General features: G+C 43.6%; 1 protein-coding gene across 5 annotated transcripts in view; it reads left to right on the top strand.

Annotated features, from left to right (window-relative positions):
• TSEN2 (tRNA splicing endonuclease subunit 2) overlaps positions 1 to 24,295 on the top strand; it is a 41,472-nt gene that overhangs the window by 8,771 nt on the left and 8,406 nt on the right. For 3 of the 5 annotated variants that reach the window (XR_001347084.2, XR_002828003.1, XR_001347083.2), the window contains exons 4-11: positions 1,927 to 2,443; positions 3,289 to 3,366; positions 9,694 to 9,744; positions 12,430 to 12,568; positions 17,289 to 17,325; positions 18,057 to 18,168; positions 19,505 to 19,594; positions 20,568 to 20,703. Coding sequence is in view for 1 of the 5 variants with exons in the window: in XM_006083823.3 (XP_006083885.1) it covers positions 1,927 to 2,443; positions 3,289 to 3,366; positions 9,694 to 9,744; positions 12,430 to 12,568; positions 17,289 to 17,325; positions 18,057 to 18,168; positions 19,505 to 19,594; positions 20,568 to 20,627 (1,084 nt within the window). In the remaining 4 variants the exon portion in view is untranslated. Of the gene's footprint in view, positions 1 to 1,926; positions 2,444 to 3,288; positions 3,367 to 9,693; positions 9,745 to 12,429; positions 12,569 to 17,288; positions 17,326 to 18,056; positions 18,169 to 19,504; positions 19,595 to 20,567; positions 22,587 to 24,295 lie in introns of those variants that run through there. The other 2 variants (XR_002828002.1, XM_006083823.3) reach the window with 2 other exon arrangements.

Raw genomic sequence — 24,295 nt, 5'->3', positions numbered from 1 at the left:
AGGAACAAATATTTATTGAGCACTTGCTATATCCTGAGCACTTCACATGTCTTGTCTCCTTTAATCCTTGCAACAACCCCGTGAGGGAAGTACAGTTACCCCTGGTTCACAGAAGAACTGAACCTTAGGAAGGTACGTAACTAGTGCAAGACCATGATGGAGTGAGGGTTTGCACTCAATCTGCCTTGGCCACTTTTTTGCAAAGAGCAGAGCAGTGACCTGTGTGTGCTGTCTCTCTCTATTCCAGATCTTCTGCTCAAAGCAGGGAACTGTTGAATCTTTCATTCTGTGGTTCTTTCGTATATTTTGAGTCAAGGAATTTGATAAAAGTGGAACCCTTCCCCAGAAAAATATACATTGACACAAAAATTTGTGTTCAAATGAAGATTTATAGACCCATAAAAGCATCAAACCAATGCTTTAAGTGATATGAAGAGCAGAGATTCTTTTTAGATCTCTCAGGTGAAAGTTTTCCCTGCATGCACCAGTGACCATACTTTTCATACAGGTGAAAGACATCTCGCTGTTGTATGGGCAGCTACATTTTTTTGCCCCGAGTATAAAAAGTAGTACATAATGTGATCCTTCTGAGGCAGTAGTACCATTTTCCCCATCTTATGGGTGGAAAAACTGAAACAGAGAGAAGTTAAGTAATTGGCTTTGTCACACAGTTATAAGTGTCAGGATCAGGGCTGACCACAAAATGTGCAAGCCAGAGTCCATGCATGTCATCGCTGCATCATCCTGTTTTTTCAGTGTTAGAGTAGCCTTGCCAGGTTTTAATTTTTAAATCTAAGAGACTGTTCCCAATATATGGGAATGCATGTTCATCCCCATGAAGAATAAACAGGATGTGGACAGTTTGGAGATTCTTCTGATGAATTAGGATTAAGCAGCCACAGATCTCTTTTTCAAATACTGCAGAAGCCACCTTCCTTGTTTAACTGTGTGTGGGATGTAGCAGTTTATAAGCTATGACAGAGTCAGACATCCCTATGCAGACAAAATACTCAAGGTGAAGACTAAAATTACACCTGACTTCTCACAAGCCGTGTGTCCTCTTGGGTGCTTTTTACACTAATCGCTGTAGGTAGAGGCCAGAGTGCTTGAGTTTCACGGAGTCTTTGGCCTCCCACAGACCAGATTTCCCACACGTGGCGTGGCCTCACGTTCCATGCACCATCCCAGCAGCATCGTTAGGTGCCGACAGTCGGCAGAGCAGAGCCCTGTTGTCTTGCTGTAAATTCTGTAACCGGGAGGTGTTCAGGGCTTGCCTTCAAGTTTAAGAAACTAAGCACGTATTTTCTCATTAAAATATAGTTTAAAAATTATTATGGAAGAAGGGGCCTTTTCTGTTAGGATGCTTGGCTGTATGTACTTAATCGTAATCATTTTTTTTCATGTGCAGTGGAGATATTAGGAGGTACTGTGAAAAATATTGAAATGTTCATTTTTGCTTTCCAATACTAGACAAAGGCTCTTTATGTTATGAATGGAAGATATATCTGAAAATGCAATACCTGAAAATTGAAAATAATACAGAACAAATTCTGACAAAGGGTGGCCATTTTCTCTTTATATTTACCAAAATCATTTGGTCCACCAGTTTTAAATTACACAAATTGTCATACTTTGCTAAACTGAGGTAATTCTTTTTAATTCAGCAAGTTAAGTGAAGCTTTATAATAAAAGCAAACAAAAGTAATACATGTTCATTGTAGAACAGTTAGAGGATGCAGAAAAGTATAAAGAAAGCATTTACCTATAGCCCACCATTGAGAAAAACCACTGTAAATATTTTGGCTTACTACCTTCTCATCTTTTCTACATGTTCTGTTGTCTTTTTTGTGTGTGTGGGTTTGGGGTTTTTTTGTCTGTTTTTTTTATTCTAAAAGTGTTGTTGCTAACACTATTTCTATTTTGCAGGTATCGTCGTAGTGTAGAATGGGCCACAAAGCTCATGCGAAGACAGGGGAAGGATGAGAGTACAGTGCACAGAATCCTTGAAGATTACACAAAACCACTTGAGCATCCTTGCATAGAACAGAATGAAGACGTTCCATTGCATGATGAGCTGAACTCTGAAATGGTTTCCAAAATAGAAGCCACAGCAGATAGAAAGGAACTTTCTGTGATGAATGGAGACTTGAAAAAGTCAGATGGTATGGAGGATCCCAGCAAGCCATCAGACTGCCTGCAGGAAGGCCCTGGGCATGGCCCACTACCTGCCAACGGCTTGGATGAACACTTATTAGAGGTCCCTGTGCCTCTGTCCCAAGTCCATTGTAGCCAAAAAGATGTTCTCTCCCAGGGTGGCAGTCAGGACAGCAGCCAGCGAGCGGGTCCCCTCTGTGCCAGAGCGAGCGGACCCGGTGATGAGTACGTGCTGGTGGAGGAAGTCGTGTGTGATGTGAGCGAGAAGGAAGATGCCCCACGTGAGAAAGTAAGTAGAAGAGAATAAATCACTTCTTCCAAAGCCATTTGCTTCTGGCCAATAGAAGGTGTTGGCTCATTGGACGTCCCTTGCTTGGAACTGGTAGCAGTCCCATATTGAGCACCCAGCTTATGTGAGAGGCGGTCAGGACACCACACTGCAGACGCTCCAACGGAGCCAGCGGGCACTGGGTCCTGCCCTGTTGGATCAGTAGTTGTGAGGGCTGTTTCAACTAAAACCTTAAAGTTTGTGAATAACTTAGCATTTTAATAAATTGAAGCAGGTCCAATAATCCTCCCTTGTTAGGGAGAAAGAGAAATGCAGTGGTGCCTGCACATAGTCTTGAGTACAGCCGAGGGGCGGGTCGCAAGTGTGGAAGTTAGCCGTCACCAGAGAAGCACGGGAAGCAGGTTAACAGGCACTTCCTTAGGGGACGCTGTCAGAGCTGCCCTAGAATTATCTGTAATGGCCAAACATGAGAAACAATCTAATCGTTAAGGAGTATGTGGAACACCCACTTGAAGAAATATTAGCTAGCCTTTCGAGTGAGGTTTATGGCTCATTAAGAACCTAGGCACATGCTTACGAGGTACGATGAAAAAAAGCACATAAAATCAACCAACAAAATGATCACTACGGGAAATACTCAAGAGGCACAAAGAAAGGAAATAAAATGTTAAAGTAGAGAAGCAAAACTTTTCCACATAAGTAATAAAAACTTAATTTTAACAGTGTGGATCCAACAATTGTGAATCTGGGAAATTTATAAGAAAGTTGTTCATTTTAAAATGCAGTATCCTTCGTATAAAATGTAGTGCTTCCATTTGTTCTGTATGTATTATCTTTCTCTTCAGTCGGCACAAACGAAGAGACTAATCTGCAGAAGAAATCCATACAGGATCTTTGAGTATTTGCAGCTCAGCCTAGAGGAGGTATGTGCCAGCCTGTTTCCTTTCCAGCTACTGGTCTCTGGGACTGGGCAACACTGTAGATCAGGGGTCCTCAAACTTTTAAACAGGGCCCAGTTCACTGTCCCTCAGACTGTTGGAGGGCTGGACTATAGTTTAAAAAAAAACCATGAACAAATTCCTATGCACACAGCGGCGGCAAAAACACCCGGCGGGCCAGATAAATGTTTTCGGCAGGCCGCATGTGGCCCGCGGGCCGTAGTTTGAGGACCCCTGCTGTAGATTATAGAGTCTGCCTCCAAATGCAATTCTGCATGTGATTCAGTAACTCTGGGTATTCCCTTCTGCGAATTCCCAATACGTGCTCTCTTTAAGACAATAGCTGCTTTCTCAAAAGTTGACTTAAAAAGTGGCTTTCTAACAACTGCATCATGTTTTTCCTGTGATTTGGAATTCCTCTAGACTGTGTTCACATGACATTCAGTCCTTCCTTTTTTTTAAAATATATTTTTATTGATTTCAGAGAGGAAGGGAGAAGGAGAGAGAGATAGAAACATCAGTGATGAAAGAGAATCATTGATCGGCTGCCTCCTGCACTGGGGATCGAGCCCACAACCCAGGCATGTACCCTTGACCGGAATCGAACCTGGGACCCTTCAGTCCACAGGCTGACACTCTATCTACTGAGCCAAACCGGTTAGTGCCAATCCTTCCTTCTTATGCTTACATTTGTACTGTACACAGACATGTCCTTTCTGCCCTTCAGGGTAGCACCTCTTCCTCAGTCTCATGTCCATGGGTGTGCCTCCTCTCCAGGAGCGCTCCTGCCGGTCTTGGATAGCTTCTGCAGTGCCTAGCACAGTTCTTGGCGTATATCTAGGTGGCAAGGAGTGCTTATTAAATGCATCCACATGGGTGATTTCATAGATGTGTGCACAGAGAAGTAATTGTGTCTCTGTAGCCTCTTGATCTCCTGGTCTGCACGTCCTCCCTTGCAGAGAAGCCAGTGATACAAAGAACAGACTTTCAGAGCAGGAGGGGATGTTTGGAATTATTTACTTCATCTCATTTTACAAATGAGACAGCTTAGTCTACTGTTGAATATACAATAGCCACTAGCTGCGTGTGGCTATTTAATTTAAACTAATTAAAACTGAACACAATTCAGAATTCTGTTTCTCAGTTGTGCCAACTACATTTAAAACACAGCAGCCCTGTTAGTATGCTCAGTGGTTAAAGCATTGGCCCGCGCACTGAAGGGTCTCAGGTTTGATTCCCGGTCAAGGTCACATACCTGGGTTGCAGGTTCATTCCCCGACCCTGGTCAGGGCGTGTGCAGGAGGCAACCAATTAGTATGTCTCTCTCTCATTGATGTTTTCTCTCTCTTTCTCTCTCTCTCTCTCTCTCTCTCTCTCTCTCTCTCTCTCTCTCTCTCTGTCTTTGTCTCCCTGTCCCTCTCTCTCTCCCTCTCCCTTTCCCTCTCCCTCTCCTTCCCACTCTGTCTAAAAGCAATGGACCTGGAGAGGGAGTGAGATCTGGGTAGAGGGGATCAATGGGGGGAAAAAAGGGGGACTTCTGTAATACTTTCAACAATAAATATAAATTAAAATATATCTATATACATAAAAGCCTAAGCAACCGTTACAACCAAACGACCGGTCAACCAGTCACTATGACATGCACTGACCACCAGGGGGCAGACGCTCAGTGCAGGAGCTGCCCCCTGGTGGTCAGTGCGCTCCCACAGCCAACCTCCCACAGCCCCTCCCCCCAGCCAACCAACCTTCTGTGGCCCCTCTCCCCCCTCAAACCCCCCGGCTGACCAACCTCCCGTGGCCTATCCCCCCAGGCCAGCTGGCTCCCCAATAGGCCTGGATTGCCTGCCAGGCCAAGGGACCCCCCCCGACCCGTGCACGAATTCGTGCACTGGGCCTCTAGTGTGTATATATATAAAATAAAATAAAAGCAATGGAAAAAATCCTCAGGTGAGGATTAAAATAAATAAATATGTAAATAATAAAAAAACATAAAAAGGAAAAACTAAAATAATCACAGTCACATGTGGCTAATGGCTACTGTATTGGACAGCACTGTGGATAGGTGCTTGACCTCTGAGTCTCAGCTTTCTTCTCTAAAATGAGGGTTATATAACACCTTATTTATAAGATGGTCTGGAAGTTAAATTATGCCTGTAATGGGTTCAGCACAGTGCCTGGTATATAGTAAATGCTCAGTAAGTGTTAGTGCCTGCTATTCTTATTATCATCATTATTAAGTTAGTTGTAAAAGCTATTTAGTAGCTAATTGGAACTTTCTTTCACAATCAGTTTTTTTTAAATCCTCACCCGAGGATATGTTTTTATTGGTTTTAGAGAGAGAGGAAGAGAGAAAGAAACATCGATCAGTTGTCTCCCGTACGTGCCCTGACTGGGGATCGAACCCAAGACCCTTTGGTGCACAGGATGACACTCCAACCAGCAGACTCACGAGCCAGGGCACAATCAGTATTTTTTTTAATTTAAGTATAGTTGGTATACAATATCACATTAGTAAAAATTTATTTTTTAACAGTATGAATCCAACAAATATGAATCTGGGAAATGTGTAAGAAAATTGTTCATTTTTAAATGAGATCTCTGAATAACATAGCACTTGTTCTGTATGTATTTGTTCTGTATGTGTTTTCTTTCTCTTCAGTTTCAGGTATGTGCAATCAATATTTTACAAAAATATTCACTGGGTATTTACTTTGTGCCAGGCACTGGGCTTAGTACTAATAATACAGAAGTACATAGAATATTGCTCTGGTCCTAGAGGTAGCTCCATGGTAATTACAATTCTATGCGATAAGTACAGTGTGATATGTAAATATTGTCCCAGTGTTGCTCCTCTTGTGTCCTTGTACCCAATGCCTGACATCCATTAGGTGCTTAATAATTATTTGTTAAATGGATGTGTACGAGGTGTGGAATTTGCACAGAAACTGGTGGAGTCCAAAGGGACACGTGCTAGCTGGAAAGATTTTACAGAGTTGGTGATATCTGCACATGTTAAAGGATGAATAGGGGATTGCCAGATGGACACGGGCTCTTTATGCAGCTCAGTCCCGGAAGTGAAAGCACAGCGCAGGAGGGCTAGATTGTGGTAGGCGTATCTATGAGTAGGGGTCTGACCTGGTCGTGGTGGCACCGGGGAATTACAGGCAGGGATGTAGGGGAGTGGCAGGGACCAGAGCTGGCATCAGGAGGAGCGTGGACTGGAGGGCTGAGGCCATGAAGACCCTCTCGGCTCTGGTAGGCGGCATCAGGTGTGGAAACTGGGGTTCAACCTTACTGTTCCAGGTGGGTGACCAGTTGATGCTTTGAATGACAAAAGCCTCCTCCCAAACACTCCCTGACGAAAGGCAAGAGGAAGAGGAGATAGCCGATGAGACTGCTCTGCATTCTTGGAAGCTGCTTGGCTCCTGAGAACATTCCAGAAACGTGTTACGGGAGTTTTCAGGGAGCACGCAGTTAAGCCTGGTTCTTCTTCTCAGTTCTGTTTGGCAGGTTGCCGTAGAGAGAATCACCCGTGTTTGGCACGCCACTTGCACTGTTTAATGTATTTCCGTAAATGTCTGTCAGGAACACTAACAGCTCTGCTGTGGTGAACAAAGCAGTTCTTTTTAGGGATTGAGAATGGTAATACCACAGCTGACTTAGAGATCTGCTTCTCAGAGATCTGTTGCGGAGAGCTCTTTTGCTGTTATATGAAACGTTAAAATAATTGTTAAACTCATCCTTCTATCTTATTAGTATTGTCAAAGAAAAGCTGATCCCTGAGATCTCAAGGGACAGTATTGCCAGTCTCCCCAGGTCTCCCCAGTGTACTGATGACTTACTTCTAAATAAAACCAACTCAACTGAAATGAGATCCTCTCCATCTATAAGTGCCTGAGAGCAGTTTGCATGGATTCATGAAAGCCATTTTAGGCCGATTAAAATGAGGCATTGGTTTCATCAGTTCTTTGGGAAATGTATGTTTGCTGCTGGGCAAAAATTGGATGGAACTTGTCCAGCCTACAATATCTGAATGATTTTTTAGAAAGGAAGGGAAACTAAAATGAATTGAGCAGTTAGGTGTTTGCATAGCTTTTTAAATTTTTATGAGATTTAATCTCATTAAAACTTTAAGAAGGCATTATTATTCCTATTTTATAGGTGAGGTCGTATAGTTTAAGTGAGATCTCCAAGGCCCTGGCCATTAATGAGATTCCATCCCAGATCCGTCATATCTCACAGCTCGTTCTTCCTGTTACACCATCTGAACCAAGAAGTGAGAAAACGAAAGGGACAGGAGGACGTGGCTGTTTGAGGAACCAACTTGGTCTTTTCCATGCACCTTTAGGCCGTTGTTGGTGTCCATCTGAGAGAAAGAAGTATTTTGTATTAATAAGTATGGGGCCATGGGAAGGGAAAAGATCAGAATAAGGTTGAGGACTCCTGGGAAGGCTGTCACCAGTAGCTGAAAGGAGAACTGTAACAGTGTCCACACTGAGCTGAGGGCCTGGCCTGCTCTAGGTGGCTCTAGGCCTAAACCAAGGACAGGATCCAGGGACCTGTTTCTGTATTCTTCCAGCACAGGCATTGAGCACCCAGAGTGTACTAGACCCCTTTCTAGACCTTTCTGCTCTCACAGAATTTGCATTCTACTTGTAGAGACACACATAAGAAGGATATTTACAGACAAAAATAAGTGCTCTTTTGAAGAAGACAGTCAATATGGGGGTTACTTAAACCGTGTGGTTGGGGAAGACCTCTGAGAAGTGACCTTTGAGTCTGGGGCAGTTTATGCCAAATGTGGAAATAGCAATTACAGAGGCAGAAATGAGCTTAATGTGTTTAGGGGACAAGTGAAGCCAAGACGGCTAGAGAGACTGGTGGTCAGACATAGAGCTGCTGCAGATGGTGGGAAGCAGGAATGCAATAAAGGCCCTGACTGATGTTGCGCAGTGGTTAGAGCGTTGTCCCGCAGGTTCAATTCCGGTCAAAGTCAAGAGCACGCACATACTCGGTTGCAGGTTTGTTCTGGGCCCCAGTTGAGGCATGTGCACGATTGATGTGTCTTTCTCACATCAATGTCTCTCCCTCTGTCTCCCTCCTTTTCCTCTCCCCACTTCCACTCTCTAAAAAATCAATGGAAAAAATATCATTGGGTGAGGATTAACAAAACAAACAAATAAACGAAAGAATCTTCACGTTTTTTTGTTTTGCTTTGTTTTTTTCTTTTTGTTTTTTAAGGAAGAGTTTTGCTTTGTTTTTTTGTTTTTTAAGGAAGGGAAAGGGGGCGGGGGAGAGAGAGAGAGAGATATCAATGATGAGAAAAAATCCTTGATTGGCTGCTTCCTGCACGCCCCAGTCGGGGATTGAGCCTGGAACCATGTGCCCTGACTGGGAATCAAACCATAATGATTCATAGGTCAATGCTCAACCACTGAGCCACGCTGGCTGGCCAATCTTCACGTTTTGAGAAGATGGCTCTAGCTCCTGTGGAGAGTGGACTGTAAGGTGCTAAGGAAGAAGAGAGAGGCCTTGGCAGAAGTCCAGGCAGGACGTGGTGTGTGGACCATGATGATTGGGACTATGAAACCACCATCTTCAGAGCATCTCTAGATTGGATCTGAGTAAAACTAAAGTAGTAGTTCTCAAGCCATTTTATTCTTTTAAAAATTAATGAGAATTCCAAGAAGCATTGTTATGTGGATTAAAGCTATCAACCATTACCAAGTCACCTCCTTGGTTAAATTTATTCCTAGATATTTTATTCTTTTTGATGCAATTGTAAACGGGATTGTTTTTGGTTTGTGTGTTCGTTTTCATTTCTCTTTCCGATAGTTCTTTATTAATGTATAGAAACTCAATAGATTTCTTTCTATGTATTTTATATCTTACAACTTTGCTGAATTTATTAGTTTTAATAGTTTTTTGGTGGATTCTTTAGAGTTTTCTATATATTAGATCATGTCATCTGTATGTAGTGAGTTTTACCTCTTCTTTCCCAATTTAGGTGTCTTTTATTTCTTTCTCTTGCCTAATTGCTCTGGCTAGGACTTCTAGTATGATGTTGAGTAAAGGTGGCAAGAATGGGCATTTTTCACTTATTTTAAACCAGTTTGGGACATTCATATTTTCTTAGATTTTTTTTAACATTTGAAGATTATATGAACCATTTCTGTTAAAAATATGTGACCATTTTGATGAAGATTCATAACATTAATTTGTATTTGAGGTGAAAACGAATCAATCTGTAAAATAATTTCTCAGCAGTGTGAAATAGTTTCTAATGAGCATTTTCTGCTTGCCCTGTTTTAGGCCTTCTTCCTGGTCTATGCTCTGGGATGTCTAAGTGTTTACTCTGGAAAGGTAAGTTGTTTTATTTATATGTAATCCACTTTAAACTTTCCTGATGTTAAAAGTAGGTTGTAGTAATTTCACTAAATAAAATAGGAAGTGACTTCTTCTCAAAGTTCAGCTTTGGGTCCTGATTTGGAACTGTTCTGGCAAAAGCCAGCTTTGACCCTTTCAGATTGAATTTTATTCCCAGAGGTTAGGAGAAAAGCAATATCTTACATAATGACCAGGAAATCTGTGTCAGGACAGTACTACAGAATTAACAACAAAAGCAAAAGCTACCAGTGTTTAGCACTACTTCAGGCTGTGTGTTAGGTGCTTTACGTACAATATTTCTAATCCTTACTTCCATCTGGTAAGAATTTTATAGATAAGGTGACTGAAGCTCAGAGAAATTAAATAACTCACCCAAGGTCAGGGTAGCTCTAAAGCACATGATTTTGTACAGCAGCCTGCTTTCCTTAGATTGTCATTCCATAAGAAGTTGATGCCATTGCTTGCCTTCTAGTAAAGGAATTGGAGGGCTGAGTACACGTATGGGAGAGAGACTTTCCCCTGTACACTTTTTTTTTTTTTTAAGAATAGAGTTTTGTTTTTTTCGTTTGTTTGTTTTTTTAATATATTTTATTGATTTTTTACAGAGAGGAAGGGACAGGGATAGAGAGTTAGAAACATCAATGAGAGAGAAACATCTATCAGCTACCTCCTGCAACCTCCCTACTGAGGATGTGCCCGCAACCAAGGTACATGCCCTTGACCGGAATCGAACCTGGGACCCTTGAGTCCGCAGGCTGATGCTCTATCCACTGAGCCAAACCAGTGAGGGCAAGAATATTTTTTTTTTTATTGATTTTTATAGAGAGGAGGGAGAGGTAGAAAGAGAGAAACATTGATGTGGGAGAAAACATCCGTCAGCTGCCACCTGCATGCCTCCTGCCGGGGACCAACCTGCAACCCAGGCATGTGCTCTGAATGGGAATTGAACCATCAATCTTTCAGTGCACGCGACAACACCCAACCAACTGAGCCACACTGGCCAGGGCTCCACTGTTCACTTTTTGTACTTTTTGAATTCTGATCCATGTGATTATAATACATATTCAAAATGATTCAAATGAAATCTAAATTAAAAAGAAAAATGTAAGCAGAACAGTAAATAAACTAGAGAAGGCATATTTCATTCTGTTCTTGGAAGTACATAACTTTATCACTCATCAGATTCTAATTATATAAATCTTTTTCACGAGTATTCCATGGGTTTGAAAATGGGTGTCTGGCTGATGGGTGACTCATTTTCCCAGATGGTGGCCATTCTTAGCCCACCCTGCCTCCTCTCTTGGGCCTCAGCTGAAATTTGTCAGAACATTCCCACTGCTACATAGAACCCTCAACATCGGAAACATGGTGGGCTATCCAATTGGAAGTTCAGCTCTACACGACTTGCTTCTCAGAGGAGGGGTTGAGTGTTTCCTCGAAGTGGGATTTGAAGGCCACACACATATGGAGCTTCCACCTTAGGAACAGCTGACTCCAAAAAAGTAAAAGAAAAACCACGACTCTAACTCATACTTATGGTATTAAAATCTTCACCTGAGCCAACTGAGCAAATCTTTTCGAGTGACTGAACCTTAAACCAACTGAAGAATTGACCATTTTACTAAGCACTGAAATGAAGCAGAAAACTTCCCAAACTTATCTGGTTTTCACTGTTGTATTTTTTTTTGTATTGATACATCAGAATGTTCTCTGAACCGAACATTCTCAGTCTCTTCAAGTCCTACATTAGAAACAAAGTTCTCTTATAAGTAGTGGATTATTAATTTGTGCTATCAGATAACAAATTCTCTAGTTTCAAAAACTAAATGGAGCATTCTTCTAAAGCTTTTACAAAATTATTTGTGGCTTTTCTGAGCATGGCCTGACATATAGTAGCTGCTCTTCAGGGTCTTTTGGAACATGCTGCCTTGTGGACTTGTTACATTTGAGCCCCCCGTTCAAATGTACTCGTTCCTCTGCCTGGAATGTTCTTCCCCAGCCACCACCACCCCCTTTCACTCAGATGTCACTGTTTCAGGGCAGCCTCAGACAGGAGCCACATATATAATCTAAAATTTTCTGGTAGCCACATTAAAAAGTGGTTTTTTTAAGGTGAAATTAATTTATAATATATAGTTTATGTAACCCAACATGTCCAAAATTATGGAGGTAGTTGTTTTTATACTAAGCTTTTGAAATTTTGTGTGTATTTTACAGTTCAGGTACCTCATTGGACAGCACATGTCTAGCTCTTCTAGTTAAGTCCTTCTGTTCTGGGTACTGTTCTGGGTACCATGTTTGTTGTTAATCCTCAAAAGATATTTTTTCCATTGGTTTTTAGCGAGAGCGGTAGGGGGAGAGGGAGAGAGAGACATCAATGTGAGAGAGGCACATCAATTGGTTGCCTCTCGCACACCCCCTCCCCCCCCGACTGGGACTGGGGAACGAACCTGCAACCCAGGTATGTGCCCTTGACTGGGAATCGAACCTTGACCCTTTGGTGTTCGGGCTGACGCTCTACCCATTTGGCCACATTGGCCAGGGTGGTACCATGTTTGTTTTATTCACTGCTCCAGCTTCACACTTACACATGTTGATTCACTGGATGAATGATGAGTGAGTAAATACATAATAATGCCTATTTTTGTTCAATAACTTTAGGAGCCTTTAACGATTATGAAACTCTGGAAAGTTTTCACGGCAGTTCAGCCCACATTCAGGACTACCTATATGGCATACCATTACTTCCGGAGCAAGGGCTGGGTGCCCAAAGTGGGACTTAAGTACGGAACAGACCTACGTAAGTAATTCGTGGCTTGGTAGGTGTGAGAGCCAGGGTTTGCATCAGATCCTAGGATGAAAATCAGATTTGGTTATATGTGCTGTTGCTCATCTTTTCTAAGAGGTGCTTCCTTCTGGCTTAAATAAGAATACTGGATATTTGGATTGGGTTTAGGGTATGTCCAGAGTGAGTGAAAGAACAATCTAGGAGAAAAGCCCAGGAGTAGAAGCTTGCAGACCCACGTCAGGTTTCTCCTCTTGTCTGCTCTGTAACCTACAGCACCCCCATCTCCCTACCCTCACCTCCCAGTAGCCATGTGGTCATGTTACATAGGGCAGTCCCTTGTCCTCTGGGCCACAGTTGCCTCATCTGGCAAATGAGAATAGTCATTATAATAATAACTACAGCTCACTGATTGATCATTCAGTACATGCCAAGCATTGCAGTGAGTGTTTTGCATTCATTAGCTCATGTAATGCTTACGGCGGTCCTGGGCAATGGGTACTGTTAACCTCATTTTTCTGAGAAGGAGACTGCAGTTTTGGGGGAATGGTCATTTGCCCCTAACAGTGTTCAGGGCCAGTAACTTACAGAGCTGGGCTTTTAATGTTGGAGCCCGGACTCTGAAACTTCTACATAGTTCTTCCTCCACTGATCTTTACTTGAAGTGAGGAGTCTGAGCCATGTAAGCACTTCATTCAACAGAGAATTGCTAAAGGTCTCCTGTGGGCCAAGAACACAGACGTGAACAAGACAAGCACAAAGCTGCCTTGATGGGACAACTTACTTTTTGGAGGGGGAGACAAACAGGCAAACAAATACATAATGCATTTGCAGGTGCTGTAAGTATTGTAGGAAAATAGAGCAGAGTCAAGGGAGCTGGTAAAGGGGTCAGGAAAGCACTCTGAAAATATGTGGCCACAGTGAGAGCAGTTCCCTTGAGAATTTGGGGAAGAACGTGCTAGGTACAGTGAACAGCAATTGAGAAGGCCCGGAGGCAGGAACAACCGCGGCAGGAACCACAGGAAGACTGTGTCTGGAACTTAGAGGTCCAGGGGAGAGTGAGTGTAGGCTGGGGCCGGCTCCCCTAGGGCCTGGCAGAGACTTTGGATGTTACTCTGCTGATTAGACGTCTTAGGAGATTTAGATCAACTGAGTGATTTAAATTTAGTGACTTAATATAATAGGATCCTCTTTCTCGTCTCTTACTAAAAGACTGCAGGAGCGCAAACATGAAGCAGAGTGACTTAGTAAGGGAAGCTGAGCCCAGCCAGCCCTGCACATGGAATGGATGTGAGATTTGTGGGTAAGAGAGGAATCAGGGAGAATGCCTAGGTATTTGGCTTAATGTTTTGGACACATTAAGCAAGCCCCCTGGAGATATTGGGAAGATAGGCCAGATATTGGAGAGGCCTTCTCAGAAGTCCTGGCCCTTGAGGCCTTTTGAGCTCTGTCAGCTACTTGTCCCATATGCTTTTGAGCCTTGTCAGTCCCCAAAGGAAGCCAGTTCAGTCTTTTAAATCTTTAAGTGCTCTAATGTTGAGTGTGCTTAACCTAGACTCAGACGATGGTCTTCAGGGGCTGGAAGGTACCGCCTGAAATTTTACTCAAAATATTGTGTTTATAGATTGGTGTGTTTTTCTGGGTCAAGAGTCTGTAGCTTTCATGAAATTCTCAAAGGGGCCAACAATTTAAAATAAAGGTTAGGAATCACCCATATCGCTAAGATAAATGGTTTGTTTCTTCCATGCCTGGATTTCAGATACAAATATCCTAACTCAGAGTTACCGCACAAATGTTCAGAATGAGCTTGAGATTAGTTTGCTAGGTTTCCAGATCATTGTGTTGGCTACAGGTCACGTTGCTTAAATAAGTGATGTGCCCGTTTCATTTTTCTTCATTGGCTTCCTGCCCTGTTCTCCTTTTCATGTTCCTGTAAGAATAGCCACTCAGGCCCTGGCCGGTGTGGCTCAGTTGATTGGAGCATCATCCCATACACTGAAAGGTCACAGGGTTGATCCCTGGTCAGGGTGGGTACAGGAGGCAACTGATCGAAGTTTCTCTCTCCCATCCATGTTTTTCTTTCTCCCCCCGTCCCTTTCTCTCTCTCTTAAATCAATAAAAACACATCCTTGGGTGAGGATTTAAAAAAAAGAAAAACAAAAGAATAGCCACTCAGTGCAAATGCTTGGCAGGTCTTCTCCAACTTTCTCAATTTATGGGTGAAATTTGAGTAGAATTTTCCAGTGGATAAGGCTACAGTGATGCATTAAGAGGTGGCATGGGGTGATGGAAAGAGCACTCTTTTGGGTCACAGCTGGCTCTACGCAAGTTTCTTCATCTCTCCAAGCTTTCGTTTGCTCTTCATATAACATGGGTAACAATACCTGCTTTGTAAAACAACATCTTTTTTTTTTTTAATTGATTTCAGAGAGAGGAAGGGAGAGATAGAAACATCAATGATAAGAGAGAATCCTTGATTGGCTGTCTCCTGCACGCCCCCTTCTGGGGATCGAGCCTGAAACCTGGTCATGTGCCCTGTCTGGGAATCAAACCTTGACCTCCTGGTTCATTGGTCGACACAGCCACTGGGCCACACCGGCCGGGCAAGAACTTTCCTAATTTAAAAATAAACTGCCTTATAAGGATGAATGAAAGAACGGACAAGCAGGCGGATTTTCTAAAAAGAAAAGAAAAGAAATAAATCAACTGCTATTTCCCAACTCCCCGGAGGCCTTTGCCACAGCTGGGGCCTATCATGCACTTGGAGCCGCTTGTATAATTAATGTGAGACCAGGCCTCTGGCCCAGCAGCCACACGAAGGGTGTCTTCCCAGTTCCTGCGTTAGCAAGGGTTCACCAGCAGTGCTAGCCTGGGATGGGAGGAACGCTTCCTAAGCTTTACCCCTTCTCCAGGCACAGCTGCTCAGTGCCTGGTTTTTAACAATATTATTTTAGTTTTGAAGGCTAGTGACCTAATCACATGTACCTCAGAACTGCCAGCCCGGGTTAAACCCAGGACATTCTTTTAACAGTTGTTTCTGCTTACAGAGCTAATGACTCATGACAAAGGGCCGTTATGAAATTCACATCTTATCAGGGAAACTCTTCCTTGAATAAATCTTGTCAATCAAATTTCATTCCAGGAGCAGTACTTGGAACAAGTGATAGGGATCTCAAATCAAGTGCAGCTGCGCGGCTAGTTGACCTTGCTCACCCAGTGGTGAAAAGGAGACTGGAAGCCACGGGGGCCACGGGGGAGCCTTTCTTTACATTCCCACCCAGAAGCTCCCGTGGTGCTGGCTCCTTTGACCAGAGCTTGCCTCGGTGCTTTCCTGCTCTCGTCTCCTTTAATCTTTCTACCCGGTGAGGTGTGGTGTTCGCCTCCCTCCGAAGGGCTCCCGCAGTTCCAGGACCTCGGGGCAGAGTCCCTGGCCCCATGCTTTCAGCAGCAGCTCCTGACCTCCACACACTGAATTACCAGTGGTCCTCTGTTACCCGACCTTTTGCTTTTCTCAATTTCAGTTACATGTGGTCAATGTCGGTCTGAAAATATTAAATGGAAAATTCTAGAAATAATTCATAAGTTTTAAATTGTGCATCATTCTGAGTAGCATGATGAAGTCCCTTGCTGTCCCGCTCCATCCCGCCCAAGACATGAATCATCCCTTTGTCCAGCGTCTCCACGTCTCCACGCTGTAGATGATCCCCACCCATTAGTCACTTAGTAGCTGTCAGATCAGCGGTTGGGGTATCACAGTGCTCGTGTTCAAGTAACACTTATTTTACCTTAATAATGGCCCAAAGCCATTATAATGGTTCTATTTTATTATTAATTATTGTTGTTAATCTCTGACTGCGCCTAATTTGTACATTAAACTTTAATACAGGTATGTATGTGTAAGAAAAAACATATATATAGGGGCTTGGTTTCAGGCGTCCACTGGCATCTTGGAACATGTCCTCACGCATGGGAGCGGGCACTGCTGTAGTAGGGCAGACCGATCTCTGAGTGGTGTGTATGGTTTTGTGATTTCTTTTCCCCACTTGACTTTGAATTTCTTAAAAATAGGCATGAGCCTTGTTCATATCTAGCACCAACATCTAAGTCGGTACTGGCCACATTAGCTCAGACACTTTGAATTACATTGATTTGACACGAATAACAAAATGTTCATCCACACCTGGCCTGTGTGGCTCAGTAGTTGAGCATCGACCCATGAACCAGGAGGTCAGGGTTCGATTCCCAGTCAGGACACTTATCCAAGTTATGGGCTCAATCCCCACTAGCGGGCATGCAGGAGGCAGCTGATCAATGATTCTCATCATTGATGTTTCTCTCCCTTCTCTCTCTGAAATCAACAAAATATTTAAGAAATAAAAATGTTTATCTACTTTATATAAATTTCACATTCTTAATACACTTTCAAGCGCTCACTCCAGAGAGTATAAAACAAGCAGCAAGATAAGAATTACTTTTACTTGACTTTAGAATTCATTTGTGGGGTGGGATGGGAGGAGAGTGTTAGGATCTTGGCAACAGATTTGCTTTACTAATTGCATTTCATTCCAGGGGGAAAAACAGTTTGGATTTTAAAAATAGACTACAGAGCATATTGCAGATTACCCACATATAGCTAATTGGGTGTTTGTATCTCTGTGGAGCAGGAAAAAACTTAAGTAATAAAATAAGATTTTTATTTCACATGGTTATACATTTTCTTTCCTTTTCTTTGCAGTGCTGTATCGAAAAGGACCTCCATTTTACCATGCAAGGTTTGGAGTGATTTTTTTAAATATATTTTTATTGATTTAAGAGAGGAAGGGAGAGGGAGAGAGAGAGAAAAAAAAACACCAATGGTGAGAGAGAATCTCTGGCCTCACACGGGATTGAGCCCACAACCTGGCCATGTGTCCTCACCGGGAATCGAACCATGACCTCTTAGTTCATAGGTTGATGCTCAGCCACTGAGCCACGCGGCCAGGCTGGAGTGGTTTTTTAAATGTCAGCGACTTAAAGGGACATGACATTTTTGGCCTCCACTTTAATTTTTAGTGCCACAGAATCAATTAGTCATGTTCCTGTTGGCCTGATAAGGATTAATACTATGCGTTTGTGCCTTATCCACCAACAGTGTTATACTATATATAAAATAATAAATGGTTATGATAATCTGTCTTTTAGTATTAAACGTTGAGTTACTCTATGTAGTAACTGTTCATCTTAATATCAGTGAGTATTAGTATCCAAACCATTGAGTGAATTCTCAGCTTTCATATTGGGAGAAATATTTCTGTTCCTTTCCTATATGTGTTGAAATCAGTCTAAAATTTTATAACATGAAGTGTGAGTTTTTCATTAGTACTTTCTCAGCAGTCTAGGGAAATTAGGATCAGATGATGTACATTTTTTTGTAGCTTTGTTCTTGGTAGGAAAAACAATATTCTTTTTAAATGGATTGATTTCATATGTTTTATTTTTAAAACTCCCGTTGTGTGTTTTCCAGTTATTCTGTCATTATTGAGTTAGTTGATGACCATTTTGAGGGCTCTCTTCGAAGACCTTTCAGTTGGAAGTCACTGGCTACCTTGAGCAGAGTTTCAGTGAATGTCTCCAAGGTAACATCAGCTCTGGCATTATCGGTCACTTAAATGGTTGGATTTTTTTTTTCTTCTTAAATGTAGTAGAAATAGAAAAGTCATTTGGAGAAACTTCAAAGTGTTTGTACCAGTGAAGTTCTGGAAGATTGGGCTAGAAGCTCTCCTCCCCCTTATGTCCCTCCCACCACCACCTGGTTCTAAGCTCCAGGAATTGAGCTTCGAAGTTTCCCATAGTGATTGATGTTGGTGGGCATTGCCTTTCTTCTCTGGGGTGCCTTTGGTAAGCACAGCCAGCACATGCTCAAAAATTCACCCACACATTCACAAAGGAGTCCAAACATTGACACGTTTCTTTTCAAAGTTCGCAGATCTCTTGAAAAGGCAGGGAGGGAATTAATATTTATTGCTATAAACACATTGCATGTTTCTCACCACCATTTCTTATCCTCATCCTAAAAGTGAGGAATCAAAGTGTCAGAGATGTTGAGTGAGAAATCCATGATCATGCAGCTCAAATGCAGAAGTGGGATTCGAACGGAGAGCCAGCTGACTGCCCGGCTGTGCTCTGTTTCCTGCTGCCATCAAGATAGGGAGGAAGTCACCAGGACTATAAAGGCTGGACGCTCTGTGTGTTCTCTGTGATTCAGTAGTTTGCTAACTGAAACAAGTTGTGGGCCCCCTCCCATCTGTCCCACTGCTGCTGGGAGTGTGAGAGCTGAGACTGGCGAGTCCAGAGGGGCCAGGTGACAGCTGTCTTCAATGCCAGGGCAGTTGCTTAGGCTGTAGCCTAGGAAAAGTAGTTTTGTCCTATAGAAATATGGGAGTCTATACTGTTTCTAGCAAAACAGTATAGACTTTTTGAGCAAACATTTAACATATTAAATTTTATGTTTATAACCAATATATATATACTTTATTTACTTTATTTGCATTCTCTTGACATGTCAACAATATCTAAATGGTAGGTCTTTAGAGCAGCGGTTCTCAATCTGTGGGTCGAAACCCCTTTGGCAGTCGAACGACCCTTTCACAGGGGTCGCCTAAGACCATCCTGCATATCAGATATTTACATTACGATTCATAACAGTAGCAACATTACAGTTATGAAGTAGCAACGAAAATAATTTTATGGCTGGGTCACATCATGAGGAACTGTATTTAAAGGGCCAGAAGGTTGAGAACCACTGGTCTAAAGTATGAGCCCAGCTATGATGCTCCCAGGAGGACACTGCTGTGCTATGTGATGTTTCCAGGAGCACATGGTGAGCGGGAGTGGAGACTGCATTTCCTGCTGACACACTCAGATTTGTATTATTACTTTGTGGGATATGGAGATGTTTTTATTTCTCAATAGGAACTCCTGCTGTGTTATCTGATTAAACCCTCTACCATGACTGACAAAGAAATGGAATCCCCAGAATGCATGAAGAGAATTAAAGTTCAGGTGTGTAACTTAGAGGTCATTCAGTTCATCCCAAAGATTCTGTCCATTGCATCGCGTCCTCTGGATCACGTGCTCCCAGGAAAACGAATGAGCCCATCTTGCCTTGGAAAGAAGGTTTTCTCGGGCCTTCCCTGCTAAACCCACTCTCACTCCCCCTTAATTCCTGCTGTCTCCATACCTGCGATGTGATCTGGTTTCTGTCCTCACCACCAGCTGAAACTGCCGTCCCAGGCGGCCTGGGACCCCCTGGCCAGGCCAGACCTCTCCTCAGTCGCATTCTCAGAAGCTAGGAGTGTCACTGTTGACATTCCTTCCTTGAACTTCTCATCTGGCTTCTGGGGTTCTCTGTTGAGCTGAGTCTCCCCTGGTCGCTTTCTCTGCCAGGACTGCCAAGTTCATTGTCCAGTCATCCAGTGTTGAATATCTCCATCTCTCGCCCTGTCTGACCCTCCTCCACATCCAGTACTTCATTGTTTTTCTCTAACCTTGCACCCTTCCTCTGGGTCTCACTGCCCCATCCCACTGCAGACCTGCTCGAGGACCCCAGCGTCTCATCCCTTCAGTTTGTCCTGCCATCCCCACTAGGTTAACTTTTCATAAAATGCCAGTCCAGATCCATTTCTGTCCTCTCAGTGCTGACCTGGATATATCAGCGCCATCGTAGACTTGGTTCCGATGTTAAATAGGAGCTTTTGTACTGGCACTTCTGATCCTGGAAGGGGCTAGTAGAATCCCTCAGCTGAGGCAAGTTTAGCTTTCAAAACCTTTCCACAGTTACGGTAGATACCACTTGCATGTAAAGTTTATATTGCTACATTCACTGTCCTCCAAATGTCCAGTTACAAGAAATGGGAACATATGTCCTCATTATGTAATAGCTTTCTGTGAAAAGTAGCTGTGATGTCACATGCCTAGCATGTTCTTTCATTTCTGTTTTTGAAATTTATTGGTCTTTTGTTTTGATTGGTTACAGGAAGTGATTCTGAGCCGCTGGGTTTCTTCACGGGAGAGGAGTGACCAAGATGAACTTTAACAGTTTGACCTCAGAATTCTGATTTCGCCAAAAAATATTTATTGAGTCTCCTACAATAAGCCAAGCTCAGGGCGAGGTAAAGAGTCCTTTTATTGTAATTGGCCATTAATTGGAAAGTTTTAAAGGGCATGGTGCTCCCCAAACCAGAGAACTATTAGTGTTTTAAAAAGGAAATTACAGAGGGGAGAAGAAGAGAGCCCTGTGCCCGGTCATCAGCTTCTGTCCTCGGTCGGCACTGACCGCGACTGGCCCCAGCTCCTCGCCTCCAGGCCCCACTCTGCATCCTCGTCTGTTCAGTGAGGAGCTTGGATAGATGAGTCCGGCAACAGGGAACCTCTGTTTTACTCTAACCTCTAGACACTAACAGTTACAGTATGTGGACTCGACAGCTCCCAAAGCAGCACTTCATGCACAGGCGTCTCCTTACCCACATCCAATCTGTTCCCGAGAGAGTGCTGGAAAGCAGATCTGGGGGTGCAGGACACCACGTTCCATTACTTTAAATGGAAAAAATTACATGTCTCTGCTTGTCCAAGAACTTCAACCAATTACTGAAGCACATAACAGTCCATTTAGTATTTAGCAAGGATTTTTGTATCATAGAAAGCATTTAAAACATCAATTACCTAATTATTTGTCAGTGAGCTAATTGGTAGGCATATTTGTGTAGAATACACAATATTATGCAGTATTAGATAAAAACTGCACCTTGCTTCAGTTCACTTCTTTGAAATAAAAATAGGTGGTGAAATAATGTGTGAAGGAAGATACATATTGAGTGCAATTGACATTTAGTAAACACAGTAAACAAAGCCTTTTTTTAATTGGTTAGATCCCAATGAAGAGTTGCCTGAGGAGTGGCATTTGGAAGCAAGAGGAGGGAAGTGGACAGAGGGCATGGGGGTGGGGAGACTGAGCAAGAGGGAGCCAGTGTAGGAGTGAGGGAGCAATGGTCAGAGACTTACCCACTGTCCGAATTTGAGACACTGGCGGACAGTCCCTCCTTGGCATTACATACTCCAGAAGTAGATGGTTAAGAACCATCTTTGGAAGCTGAAACAAAAAACAAAAACAAAAAAACACAAAATGAACACTTGTTTGCATTCCCTCGATGCCTTATCTTAGAGATCCCGACGGCCTAAGATTCTGCCTGTAGTTGTGTTTTAAAGGTTTGGCATTCGATAATGGAGCTCCCCTGCCTCAGACCAATAACGACCATCAATTTTAAAGAGCTTCTTAGTAAGTTCTTTGCTCTTCATTAGTGAGCTAGTAATTCTTCAACATTTTTACTGTTCACTTTGCTTACTCCAGGCTCCTTAGCAAAATGAAAGACTTTGCTTTGAATAGTCACTTCCTCAAAACCTTTAATGTTGGCAGAAAATTTCAGGAGGCATCTCTTCCCTATTTCATTTATCATTTGTAGTGACACTTCTTTCCAAGTCTAACCAGTGCAGCAGATGCCTTTATGGTAAACTCTTCCATGAATCCTTCATCAAAGTACAGTCTCCTGTCAACACTCCACCTCAGATGCTTTGTCATCAGCTGATGTGCATTGAAGGTTGTGGCGACTCCTCGGTATAAAGGCTACAAAAGGAAGTAGAGAAGCCAAAAGACCGCACAGATATTTGTAACTGAACGCTCCAGAAGAATGTCCAAAGCATCATCCTTAATCAAAGAAGCCTGTGTGGAGCATTTCCTTCTTTATATGGTATATAGATTTGAACACGAAGTAGCAGGCCATGCACTCCTCAGCATTACATGAGGGCCCTGGGGGTTCTGGAATGGTATACCAGCAAAGATTTGAGTTTAAATCACCCTCACAATTTCTAGGTAAAAGTATTAGCTAGCCCTGGCCAGTTTAGCTCACTGGTTAGAGCAGCAGCCCACAGACTGAAGGGTGTCAGGTTTGATTCCTGGTCAAGAGCATGTACCTTGGTTGCAGACTCGATCCCTGCCCCCACCCCCAGGTCGGGGTGCTTGTGGGAGGCAACCTATCACTGTGTCTCTCTCACATCAGTGTTTCTCTCCTCCTCCTCTCTCCCCTCCACTCTCTAAAAATCACTTTTAAAAAATATCCTCAGGTGAGGATTAACAACAACAAATAAATAAAAATAAATAAAAGCAGTATTAGCTTTTCTTTGGAAGTATTAAGTCCTAGCACTTTCTTCTTACCTTCTGAAATAAATGTACCAGATGGCATTTGTTTTCAAAAAAAGCTCAAGTTCCTCAAGATTGGAAATTGACTGCAATAAAACCACCTTCAGGAGATTCTGCAGTTCACCGGGAGAGATGCCACAGCCTCACTGAGAGCAGAAGTTGCTTCACCCACACTCCTCGAAGCTGAAATTCTTCACCAAATCCTCTTTCTCTTCCATCACTTTCCTATTCTCCTGAGGTATTCAAAACCACTCACTGTGCCAGCGTGTATGTTGGTGGCATCAGGCTGACCAACTGCACTTTCACTGAAAATAGCTCACCACAGTCAAGAACACTGCGAAACTTTGTGCAATCAACATTTTTCACAAGTTGTATTTTGTCAACCTAGTGCCAAAAATCATACAAAAAAGTGGACACCTGCTTGGTCAAGATTACCCTATCTAATAAAAGAGTACTATGCAAATTAACTGTCACTTTGTGATAAAGATGGAGGCGCCCACAGCCAATAAGGAGGGAATATGCAAATTGACGAGAAGGCGAGAGGTGAAAGGAGGCAGCTCCGGGCCGGAGCGAAGGCGGTGCCAGCAGCCAGGGGAAGGAAGGCCTATTCTTGCACAAATCTTTGTGCATCGGGCCTCTAGTATCTAATCTAATAAAAGAGAAACATGCAAATTGACTGTACCTTTGCTATGCCCCAAGCCACGCCCACCAGCCAATCAGTGGCTATATGCAAATTAACCCAACCAAGATGGCGGCCAGCAGCCACAGAGCTGGATCAAGCAGGAGGCTTGGTTGCCCCGGCAATGGAGGAAGCCAAGCTTCCCGCCTGCCTTGGCTGGCTCTGGCCTCTGTTGAAGGCAACAAAGTTTCAATTATAAAAGAAAAATAAATCCCAGATACCTGCTTCCAGCCAGCCTCCACTGGGAGCTTGGGTGGCTGGGGGCTGTGGCCAGCCTGCAAACAGCCATCAGCCCCTCACCCAGGCTGGCCAGGCCCCCCAGCAGGGACCCCCACCCTGAAGGGGATGTGGCCAGCCTGCCAACAGCCCTCAGCCCCTCACCCAGGCTGGCCAGACACCCCAGTGGGGAGCCCCACACTGAAGGGGCTGTGGCCAGCCTGCAGCCATCAGCCCCTCACTCAGGCTGGCCAGGCACCCCAGTGGGGACCCCCACCCTGAAGGGGATGTGGCCAGCCTGCAAACAGCCATCAGCCCCTCACCCAGGCTGGCCAGGCCCCCCAGCAGGGACCCCCACCCTGAAGGGGATGTGGCCAGCCTGCAAACAGCCATTAGCCCCTCACCCAGGCTGGCCAGGCACCCCAGTGGGGAGCCCCACACTGAAGGGGCTGTGGGCAGGCCTGAAAACAGCCCTCAGCCCTTCACCCAGGCTGGCCAGGCACCCCAACGGGACCCCCACCCTGATCTGGGACACCTTTCAGGGCAAACCAGCCAGCCCTCACTTCGTGCACCAGGCCTCTATCTTATATAATAAAAGGGTAATATGCAATTGACC

Source organism: Myotis lucifugus, unplaced genomic scaffold (genome assembly GCF_000147115.1).
Source record: "Myotis lucifugus unplaced genomic scaffold, Myoluc2.0 scaffold_8, whole genome shotgun sequence".
Classification (NCBI taxonomy): Eukaryota; Metazoa; Chordata; class Mammalia; order Chiroptera; family Vespertilionidae; genus Myotis; species Myotis lucifugus.
Note: the sequence above shows the minus strand (reverse complement) of the source record. Positions and strands in the feature narration are given on the sequence as shown.